Genomic DNA, 12,395 nt, shown 5'->3' on the forward strand with positions numbered 1-12,395 from the left:
TTAATAACTAATATTTATGAATATTAGCAATATTTATTTATAATTAATAATAACAAATAATAGTTAATATTAATTAAGGTTATAATTGGAAAAAGTGATAATAAGTTACATTTCAATATGCTAGTTTATGTACATCCAAATATGTATCCGTAAAATAATGTAGCTTATTTTTGCCAAACAATGTCTTAGTAGTTTCATTTGTTAATGACAATAATAAATTAAGGCTACCAGCTAGTGATGGTCAAATCGGCATAGCCCGGCTTAGGACCGTCGAAGGACCGGTTGGGGTTTCTGGCAGTTTTGTGGGACTGGTTATGGAAAATATCGTGAAAATAAAATAAGAAAAATTCATATGTGAATCCATGAAAAAACCCTTTTTTTAAAATAATATGTGAACCAACGTTACAGATGATTATATGCACATTTAAATGACTTTTTTTAACAAATTCATATATAAACTTTATTTTCTTAATATTTTACGATATTTAATCTTTTTATTTAAATCTCTCACATAACATATAATAACATAAGTAAATATTCATGTCACAAACATTTTTCCGTACATATATACATGACTAAGGGGTCGTTTACCAAACGCTTGTCCGGGTAAGTGCTTATCAAGTACGTTACCTCACCAAATGAATATGGTAAGAACCAAGAATCTTACCCGATAAGAACGAAACAATGACCAAGAGTCTTACCCATTAAGTGAGGGCAACGACTCTTACCACGGTAAGCACTTACCGAGAAAATTGTTGCATACGATGTTGTTTTGATAGACTAAATCCTTATCCGGTAAGTAAATAATAGTATTAAATTTTACCGATAAACACTTACTGGGTAAGTATTTGGTAAACGCCCCATAAGATAACAAATAACGTATAACAAATGTATCATAAAAGAAATATTTATTTTAAATTATAAAATAATTTATTTATTTTTGTTTATATAGATTTTATATGTTATACGATTTTAGATCTAAAAACCATCTTTATACATCATCTATTATTCTTCGGTATCTATATTACATTATAAATCAGATTTATCAAAAGTCTTAAAAATAATTTTTAATGCATAAAGTATTATACATTTATGCATAAAGTCTTAAAAACAACTCATAATGCATTAAGTACTACTATTTTATGTATTTAGTCTTAAAATCTTTTAATCTACTATTAAAATAACATATAGTGCAAGTTACCAATGCACATTTTTTTTATGTTCTCAATATACTTTTGACACATTTCACTCATGTCATCACCCTCTCATACCTCCATGTCTTCTCCTCATCCCCCAAGTTGAGATTCAAACTGATATTCACCATGACTTATTAAAAGTTACCTCATTCATCTCTCATCCAATTGCTCTAGAACTCTTGGTCTCGCTATCGATCTCTTGATTCTCTGCTCTTGGTGTAAACTGAACACATTTGTGGAGCCGTTTAAATATGTTGGATTTTAAACTGTTATACAATTTTTTTCATCGATAGACTGTCATTGGAACCATAACTCTTATTTATTCAAATTGTATTAATATATAAAGACCAAGTGTAATTTATATCATCGTTAAATCTTCTCTATTAAAACCAATGAAACTTCAAAATCGTTAACATTCACGGCTCCCGCCGCATTGCACAGGTACACAACTAGTATATCTATAATTGGATAAAAATTGCATGTCTTAATGGGTAACGAGAGAATTAGATGTTCGCTGCTTGAAACAACCCCTTTTGCTTGGGTACAGTGTTAATATGAAATCAGGGCTTTCTGGATTGATTTATAGAAGCATCTTTTCGATCTCTTTTGTCTTTTTCCTTAAATTTAGATTTAAGTTCTTTTTTTTTTACCAGTAAAGAAAAACGAAATATCATAAAAAGACTAGCAAGACGCTAACAAAGAGAAAGTACAGGCAAAAAACAAGACATGAAGGAGTTACACCACTCTATCCAACTATTTAACAAAATACCTTTCGGCACCCTATTTAGATTTTAGTTCTGTATTTATACTTGTTTTATTACATGGCTTTTGTATCAGCAATTTTATGAATAAATTATATTATTTTTTTTTCTTAATGATTTTTGTGAATAAGTTATATTATTCTTTTCCTTAATGATTTTGTGTTCAAGAAACTTTCGGGGGTTGATGTTGTTGTTATTAGAGCATTTTCAACAGTTATGCTATATATATATATATATATATATATATATATTTATTTTAACATACATAATAATATAACTGTTGGAGCAAAATAATTTGTTAAAATCCATTTTTTTTTTCTATAATACCAAAGTTCGATTCGACTCAATCGGAAACTCGATTACTTTTTTTGAATCGAGCTGAGCCAAGTTATTCGAGCATACACTTTTTCGAGCAAAACATGTTTGTATGTTTAGGGACGGACCTAGGTTGTTTTTGTGATGGCACGTACCACCGTTTCCTTCTTCCATCACAGTGTAAAAATTATAGGCTTGTGAAATTTGTCACATGATATAAATTTGTTGTGTGTCACTGGGGTTTTCTTTAACTATAATGAAGATACATTTTTCTGTTGATTGAGTTGGTTTGCAAGACTTTTTTTTTCCCTTCAGATTTGAGTTCAAATCTAAAGTTGTTTTTTTTATAACTACAATGATACAACACGTGATGTAGTAAAATTAAATTACAAGAAGGTTCGATTGTTAATTTCTTTTAAGTTTTTATTTCAGGCAAAATTAAAATTGTTCGAATTAAATTACAATGATGGTGCCTGATTGGTTTGAGCTTGACTCAAAAGGTCAAAAGTAGAGGAGGTCTCATGTTTAAATCCAATAAGAAATAAAAATCTCCTTGTGGTCATAAAGGTTCAAATGCGGTGACTACGGGCTATCTGCAAAACAGGTGGTCACACTGTGATTAGTCGGCTCGTATAGCGGGTTAGATATCCAGGTTAATAAAAAAAAATGTTCGAATTGTGTCCCTAAAAAAACAGGGTCACCTTACGCCCTTCAAACGATAACCAACCTTGCATTGAAATAATCCACTAAAGAGGGGGTATATAACATCAAAGAAAGAAAAAAAAAATTAGGATCGATCAGACCTGATAGATAAATGATCAACTTACCACCCTTCCTTTCAGAGGAATTCAATAAAAAAAATATTTTTTATTCTTAATTAATTGTTTCTGATTCATCGGATCTTATCTCTTTCGAAAAAAATCAATAAAAAATTAAAATCTTTTGTAGCAAACAATTTATTAAAATAAATAAATTTGGACTTACTAATGTCGATATTAAGTAGCAGTCAAAATTTTGTATTATTTTTTTATGATTGATTAAGGGGTGTTTGAGATTGTTTATTTGAAACAATTTATATTTTTTTATAAAAATACTTATTAACTTATTATAAATTAGAAAATTTTAATTTTTTCAAAAACTAATTATTACCAATTTGACACCGATATAAATTGTTTCCAAACCCGTTGATAAGTTCTTTTTGGAAGCTATCTTCCTAAAATTAGAACAAAAGCCCGATAATAACGGTTTCGAGGATGGAGAATCGAGATTCGCCATTGATATTTAGAGCATGATTCCGTCCGAGAGAGAGGAGGGAGAGAATCGACGAAAAATTTCAGTTTTTGTTGTTTATTTTTTGGAACAACTCAAAGGAAGAATTTGTGTTACGGATCGTGACAGATCGAGCACGTCAACCTCGTATATATGTAAGATTTTGATCTGCCATTTTTGTTTTTCCGCAATCTGCTATGAATTTTTGCATCAATTCTCTATAGAATCGTGCAGTTCATCATTATTACCTTTTGGTTTTATAACCTGCATGCATCATATTATGATTCTGTGCTGATTTTGTAAATATGAGCTTCTGTTGAAATATGCTATTCCTGCATTTTAGGGTTTCTTTCTTCATCCCCGATTACTTATGCGGACAAGGATTGGAACTTGAAGAGTTCCACATACAGTATTTTGATTTATTTATTTATTCTGATACATTGCATGGTTGCATAATTTTCTCGGAAATTGACTGCAGGTTTAAGATATTCGAAACATATCTGTAATGCCGAATCAAATGGAATTATATTTGATCGTCCCAGGACTTATGATTAACAGAGGATCACTGTTGCTGATTTTTGTTTTTCCGTTTCGTAGTTTCACCTCAGATAGAGTTCGTGGAGACATAGGACTAGCTGGGATTAAGGAGTTGTGGATAATTAGGCATGGGAGGTGTGGAAAGGTAGAGGATATGTTGGGGGAGGGTTAGAGCAAAGATGGAATTTCAAGCGATACATCATTTGACTATAATAAAAAAAATATAGGGAAATTTTTAAATGATGGCTCCATTTGACTGTAAGAAACAAAGAGAGGGAAATTTTCCAAATGGTGGCACCATTAAACTAAGAAAATGACATTAACAGGATTCAAACTCGGGTTTGGGGTGGAAAACTTTGTTTTCATTGTAGATCCAAAATATATACGGTGACACTTTTTAGGACCATAATTTTTTTTACACTATGATGGATGAACAATATGGTGGCACGGACCACCATATGCTCTAAATTGGGTGCATCCCTGGGTTAGAGGGTCGACAACTAAGTATAAGGGCGGATCCATTGGTTGAATGACCCTTTCAAGATTTTTTTTTAAATTCATGTTTCTCACAAGTTTTAGAATGTCACTTTCGTCACGTACAATGTCAAGGAACTTGTTAGAAAAGATAGAAGGTTATGCCACTAATAACATTTTCATGTAAGTTTATTGAGTAATGTAGTCTATATCAAGGCCTCGGGATGGTCAAGGAGGTATTAAAGCCGTAGGTTGGGGGAGGGTTAGAGAGTCGGACGCTACTTTGTCTTTAGTTAGTTTAGTGGTTTCAAACCTTATCGTTGCCTTTTCTTCTTCTTTTGTAAACCTCATTTTCTTTCATATTTTATCTCTTTCCTTTCTTTCAAACTTTTGTTCAGACTTTCATAAGCAATTGTTCTTCACAAAATCCTTTTCTCAAAACCTTTTACAAACCGAGGGTCTTCGTAGAAAAAATCTCTTTATCCATCGAGGTATAGGTAAGGTTTGCATACATCTTATCCTCACTGGACCATATTTTGTGTGGGACTTATTGGATTCGTTTGGTTTGGTTTACTTCTTAGAGCATATCCAACAGATTTTCCAGAGAATAAAAAATCAAAATGTCCAAGAAAACTTTAGATTCATCTCCAACAGCTTCTTCATTTTGAAGATTATAATGTTATTTATATTATTAAAATATTTAATACAATTCATAAAATATTATTTTTCTCTCCTAAATATTTAATTTCAAGGATTCTCATTGGTAGAAAATATTAAAAAATCATTTCTCTTTCCTAAACAATTATTTTTGGAGAAATCTCCAAATTTGGAGATTTTCATCATCTCTCTCCTATTTTCTCTATTTTGAAGAATCTGTTGGAGCAAAAATCTCCAAAATCTTATTTTAAAGAATCTGTTGGAGATGCTCTTAGATTTCTCTTTTCTTTTCATCAACTTATATGGTATAGCTAAGGCAGTAGAAGACCAGCATAAGCAGATTGAATGAGCTTTGATACCTTGCTTTCTCAATTTTGTTTTATAAATCCTTAGAGAAGTTAAAACAATATGATAAGAATCTTCAATTGACAAGAAAATGTTATTGTGGCAGAATTTTAATTATAGGCTGTTTCCAGGTGATGGGCAATGATGATGATGGTTCTCCTGAGGATGAGGATAAGTCCCAACAGGTAAAGCATATTAATAACAATTTTACAATGCAATTGATGAGGCTGTGTCTTGATATCTATAGATATATTGTTCTGTTTTCAATTTTGATTTGTATATATTACAAGTATTCACTTATATTTCACCATTACAAGTTTAAAAAGAAATATGGTCAAGTTCTGATTATCGTGTGTTAGCGTTATCTTTATTATGTGATAGAGCTGGCTACCTTTGTGCAGATTGCCAAAACCCGAGGAGTAACGGTTGGAGTTGCTCCCTCGTTTAGAAGTGCGGAACGCGCCGAGAAACGTAAGGAGGTAATTATCCCACTTTCACTATTTTATTTTACAACATCCCTAGCAATTATGTTGCTTAATTATGGGAAACATCATGTCAATTTATTGATTCGTATGGCGAAATTTGAGTTTGTATGCCAAATGTACCACCATAAATCTCAAATATGCTTCTATCTTGGCCTCTCTGTAAAGCATGCTTAACTTTCATTTTCTTCCAAAAATGCCCCTCCTTTTTAATTACCCCTGTTTGCTTTCCCAGTTATCCACCCAATAAAACAATCTCATATCCCCTCCTTATCCCACCAATCGTCTTAAAAACACATGATTTATCAGACTTGCTCGCAGTGTGCTTAATAAATATCTTGCATTTCTTTTTCTAGTACTATACGAAGCTGGAGCAAAGACACCAAGCTCTAGAAGCAGAGAAGATGGAAGCCAAAATGAGGACCATGGTACGTTACATAATTTTTGACCTGTTGCTATCAAGGTTTTAAAAGGCAGAATTAGGCCTCGAGGCGTTTACCCTCAAAGAGACAAGACATAACCCTCGAGGTGGTCCGAGCCGGAAATATATATACACCAAAATATGTATGTGTATATATATATATATATATATATTATTATTATTATTAAGAGACGTTGTCTTAGTGGTTCTTGATATGGAAAAAGTGAAACTGTGAGATAGGTTGAAAGGGTGTGGAAAATTTGGTTTTTGCTTGGAGGAAGAGGAAGGGTCAAACCACATTTTTTGATTGAGAGAACAAAGTACTAACTTTTATGGGTTTTAAAATATAGAAAGTACGCATTTGGGTGGGGCATTGGGCTTTGACTTATAACGTAAATTGCTTCTAAATAATAACTGTAGGAGGAGGAAGAAGCAGCCTTAAAACAGTTTCGAAAGAACCTGTTTGTTAAAGCACACCCTGTTCCGAGCTTTTACCGTGAAGGGCCTCCACCAAAGTCTGAACCTAAAAAGGTACGTCGTTCCTTGTCATATATTTGTGTGTGGATTGAATTTCAAGTTGTTTTACATGTTTGGATAGCAGATACCCGTGACTCGTGCTAAATCACCAAAGTTAACTCGGAGAAGGAGCTGCGACGATTCATGCCATACGTACACGGAAGATAAGGGCTCGTGCTCACGAACCACAACCAGAAGAGCACGCAGCACTACTCCGAATCCAGTTAGAAACAAGTAATTTGGTAAATTCAAGGATCACTTTAAACCAGATATAGAACTTCATCTTGTGAGTCGACTTTGCTCTTGGATTTACATTCCTTATTCGGGTATATATTTATTATTTATTAATTTTTGATAAATAATTAATTAAACTAGGTTTAACATAGTGATTGGTTATGATGCATACATACATTGTCTAAACACATACATCATAACGCATTATGTCTACATATCATATATCCATGCATACACAATGCACACTACTCCTATGCCACTACATCCTATTGTTTGGTATCTAGACAAACATATAGAACATGATAATGATTCAGATATAATTGGAGATGATATATTAGGTAAAATTACCAAATTAACCTTAATGAGTTTTTTTTTTTTCATATATATTTTGATTGATATGTTTAATTTACTAAATTATAATAAAAGATCATAAAATATGATAAATAAAATTTAAATAATGAATAAAATGTAAAGGGGAGAAATATTTAATGTTTTAGAAGATAATTAGGTTTTATTTTGAAATTATATTGGTAAAATATAGGTTTATTCCACCTTATTATATGGCTTAGGAGTAAGAACGTATCTGTTCCATTTTGTTCTTTTATGTTTCCACATAAAAGTTCTGTCAAATGTGGAACGGTGATTCATATTCTGTTATGTCCAGTATACCAGATGAATCCATAGTGGACGCTTGTGTCTCTTGACAGTTGTGGACGGAGAAACCTAGACCCGATAAAGACTTGTCTGTGACGTGATTAGTTCAGAGCAAGCCGAACCACCAATCATCTTCCAGAGTAGATATTTGAATAGGACATTGAATAAAGACTTATCCATGACGTCATCGACCTGGACCATGCTGCATCACATATCGTTTTTTGAACAATTGAGCCCACTTATTTGTTCTGTTTGTTGGTTGTTATGCGCTTGGCACTAGTGACCATCAATAAGCCTCCTAGGAGTTCTTTTTTAAATATCTAATACGATTAAAAAAGAATTCAGTATTACATTGAGGATTTATACATGAATTAGTTAATTACACTTTGAGAAGAAAATATGTAAAAAGTTAATTGGTCGTTCATCTTTTAGTAGGATAAAATGTACAAAATAGCAACCTACTTTCATAAATTTGATAAGAAGGTAGCGAGATTAATTGTGATCTACCTTATGAAATTTATGAAAGTAGGTTACTATTTCATGATATAATAAAGAATTTTATGAAAGTAGTTTGCTTATTGTTTCTCGTTTTTTTAAGTTTAGTTATGTAAATCCGCTTTTTTAGTCTAGTTATGTAAATCCGCTTTTTCAACAGACCACCTTTTCTTTGATAGATTTAGGTGGCGTTTGTTTTTAATATGTGCTGAAATATGAAGTCTTATTTTACATCTGACTAATACGAGGTTGTGTTGAAGTCTGAAATCTAAATCAATAAGACTGTTTGTTTTTGTAAACTGATAAATGTCTGAATTTGTTTAAATTGTCTATTTTATTCATTTGAAAATTATAATGTTAAATTTATAGATAAATTTAAACAATCTTCACATATTTATTCATCATGATTATGATATTTACATCTTAATTATATAAAAACATTCATTCTAACGACAATAGTCATTAACGATATTTTCACATTTAAATTTTATTAAAATACATCAAGTGAGACAAGTGAGGATCGATTGAGAAAAATGATCGATTAAGTCTAATTGATTGATAAACATCGTTGCTAAGAGCTTGGAGAACAATAAGAAACAAATAAGAGGTTGGTTTACCTCTTATCAGATAAGAGGTGGACAAGACATAAGTATCTCTAAAAAAAACAGTTTGAATGACCTTACCTCTTAATGAATCAGACATAAAAGACTAGTAAGAACTTTTTTTGAAAAAACAAACAAGGCCTTAGTCTTTACCTTGTCAAATCCGTATTAGGTAGGGCTGTATCACAAATTATTTTTCGGGTGACATGTAAAAGCATTTCCAACAACTATGTTAAAATAGAGATCAAAAGTTCTTAACAATTTTTTTGCTTCAATAGTCATCTACTCTCGTACGCTAAAATAGAGAAAAAAACGAGAAAAAATGTAAAAATCTCTAAATTTAAAAAAATCTTTAAATAAAGAGAAAAATTATTATTTTAATACTTTCCCAAGTATTAAAACATAAAAAAATGTAAACTTCAATAGTAATTTTTTGGGAAACAAAACCTGTGAGAGGGGTAAATAAGTAATTTTCTAATAAAATTAATCTACATTTGGCAATTCATATATTTTGATAACTAACAAACAAAACCAAATAGTTTTTTATTATATAATATTTATATACGGCAAATAAAACAAATAAACTCACACACCCTCTTCATATTTGGTAAAGTTTGAACTCTTGGCCTCCTAGGAGACCAAAGACTCACATACTGCTAGGCTAAAAGTCTTTTGGTAACAAACCAAATAGTTCTATGCACTAATGTTTTCAATCAATCCTTAATAAAAATATTATCATGTTCTTAATATGTAAAGAAAGTCTTGAAAATTGAAAAATCGTGAATGAACTCAAGATGTGTGTTGTTCTAGAACTCTAAGAAATCGTTTATCGTCATGTGTACGGTGAACGAATAACCAAATTTGGGTCAAGAATTGCAAGCTCGTCATCGTAAAGTCCATACATGATTTTCGGACGTCCATGTGACTTGGTTTAAGATGCATGTGCGAGAAATATTGGGAAGTTGCAGTTTGAATCATTGCATAATCAGGTTATCATTTTTGTTAAGATTTTCAAATCTAGACGTGTGCAGTGTCTCTATTGCAAACATCCAGACGTTTACTGCGATATGTCTATTTTTGGAATATATTTCAATGTTTATTCATCTTATGAAAAAAAAAAGTCTCGCCTCAACTATTTCTCACGAATTTAAATAAATATTCAGTGTTTTCTGAGCATTCGAACGAATTCACTTGTCCATCATCCGTTTAGCTCAGTTAGTTAGGTTTACAGATTACGAGAGTTGATCATTTGAGAATTTCGTATATTGTAAGAATTATTATTGTAACATATTGTTTCACGTGATCTTTTTTTTTCCATTTAAGGCTGTAATTTAATATATTGTTTAACATATATTTGTTTTACAATGTGTTTATTTTATATGTATTCGGTTCACAAACTAAACAAGTAGAACATCTTTTTAAAAACCCCCCCATCATATTCATATCGAAAATTTCATGGCTCACTTTCATGGGTTTTTTTTTTTTTTTTTTTTGGAAAAGATGTTCTACTTATTTAGTTTTTGGCATTACAAGTTAGCCATGAAATTTACGATGAACTCGATGAAGTGAATGGTATTTATGAATATTTTTATTCGTGAAATAGTGATCTTTTGTATACATGTTTAATTTTTGATATTGTAATTTTTAATAAGCACATTTGATTAAATTTACAATGTTTAAATGATAAAAATACTGAAACTAAAAATACAGTGTTGTAATAGAAATTGGTGATGTTATAATAAAATAATTTTAAAAGTACAAAACTATAATAAGAAATGTCATGTCAGCACTATCGTACATGTGGACAGTCTACATAAACGATGAGGTGGCAAAGAAACATGATATAATAATGGGTAAATTTAATTTAAAATGTTAACCAATGCTATAATGGGTAAACTATGATGCCCTCATAAAAAAAAAACATTTTGAAAGTATATTGTTCTAATAAGAAAAACTGAAAGTATATGCTATAATAAGTAAATTTGTAAAAGTCGGTTGCTATTTCGGGCATTTTTGCCCTTCAATAAAATATTAAAAATGGGGAAATTTTGAATGAAAGTTTTCTCCAAAACAGAGAAAATTAAGAGAGCATGAAGATCTTCAAGTTTGAAAGGGAAACTGACAGAAATTACCATTTCCATGGATCAGTTCACCTCCGAGTCATTCATCTTCCACTTTCACCCAAAAGCCAGTATATTCGCAAGTATCTGGGTTGCAACTTGCGAAGGGGACAAAAACAAATAAAGAGAACAAATCTGAGGTGGGAAGTGAATATTTTGTGGTTCAGGTTGGGGTAAATTTAGAGTTGATTACATTTTTTGTCCATATGGTTGTCACCTACTATCAACTATCGTACCTCTTTTGAACTGATTACAGTTTTGATCACTGTGGTTGTCATTTTGTTTAACTATTGGTCCCTCGGACTAAATCCCGTTAAAAACATTTGTTAATTGAGGGGTATATTCATCTTTTTAATATTTCTCTGGTTTACGATTAGGTAAATATGTTATTGTTATCTTATATCTATACTATATTATAAAACATTTGACAAAAACTCTTAGAAACCATTTTTATGTATGAAGTACTGTTTATTGATGTATATTACTTTAAAATTAATATTACAAGTAAAATATGCGTAAGTACAACTTATTAAATCTTCATGTTTAAATTGTGTAACTAACTGTAGATAAAAATAATCACATAGATGATAAATATCTTTTAAATATTAAAAATCTAAAATATAATCAGGTTAATCATCGAGTTCTAACAAAATATTTTATTATTATCTTTATAAAAAATTATATTGTTAAACCAAAAAAATTGAATTAAAAAAATACACAAAAAAAGAAATATTAAATAGTTAGTTTCATATTAATGTTAATATTTTTTTTTTCAATTTTTTATGATATCTTCATATTTATATTTCATTTAAACATAAAAACATTATTATTTGCTCAAAACCACATAAAACCGTATTATAACATCAACTAAAAAAAATGAAACATTAAAATCGAGATGTATCTCACAGCATTGTGCGAGTACTCTTCTGATTATAAAATATTTGACAAAAACTCTTCAAAACCATTTTTATGCATGAAATATTGTGTATTAATGCATATTGTTTTAAAAAATTAAGATTACAAGTAAATTGTGCGTAAATACAATTTATTAAAGCTTCATTTTTGAATTCATAATAACTAACTGCAGACAAATATAATCAAATATAAGATAAACATCTCATTTTAAATATAAAAAATAATTAAGATAATGATTGAGTTCTAACATAATCATTATCCTTATAAAAAATTTATTGTTTAACCAAAAATAATTCACTATTCGATCTTAAGTAAACTATAATAAAAAATTGAACCAAATAAATTGTATATAAAAATGAATTTATTTAAATAATTAATTTAATATTTATATCAATATTTTTT

General features: G+C 30.2%; 1 protein-coding gene across 1 annotated transcript; it reads left to right on the forward strand.

Moving 5' to 3' along the window:
• The first annotated feature begins 4,046 nt into the window (after nucleotides 1-4,046).
• LOC112523088 (protein WAVE-DAMPENED 2-like) lies at nucleotides 4,047-7,211 on the forward strand. Its single transcript, XM_025132570.1, has 6 exons — nucleotides 4,047-4,223; nucleotides 5,686-5,739; nucleotides 5,914-6,033; nucleotides 6,393-6,464; nucleotides 6,878-6,988; nucleotides 7,059-7,211. Exons 1-6 carry the CDS (start codon nucleotides 4,047-4,049, stop codon nucleotides 7,209-7,211), a joined length of 687 nt encoding a protein of 228 aa, XP_024988338.1.
• The last annotated feature ends 5,184 nt before the right edge of the window (nucleotides 7,212-12,395 follow it).

This window comes from Cynara cardunculus, assembly GCF_001531365.2.
Source record: "Cynara cardunculus var. scolymus isolate 2C chromosome LG 1, CcrdV1, whole genome shotgun sequence".
Lineage (NCBI taxonomy): Eukaryota > Viridiplantae > Streptophyta > Magnoliopsida > Asterales > Asteraceae > Cynara > Cynara cardunculus.

Bases quoted from the DNA above. Each gene is read 5' to 3' on its own strand.
- LOC112523088 (XM_025132570.1), top strand. From the start codon at position 4,047: ATGCCGAATCAAATGGAATTATATTTGATCGTCCCAGGACTTATGATT. The intron at 5,740-5,913 runs GTAAAGCATATT...ATCGTGTGTTAG, and splicing joins ATGAGGATAAGTCCCAACAG to CGTTATCTTTATTATGTGAT. The intron at 6,034-6,392 runs GTAATTATCCCA...TTCTTTTTCTAG, and splicing joins GCGCCGAGAAACGTAAGGAG to TACTATACGAAGCTGGAGCA.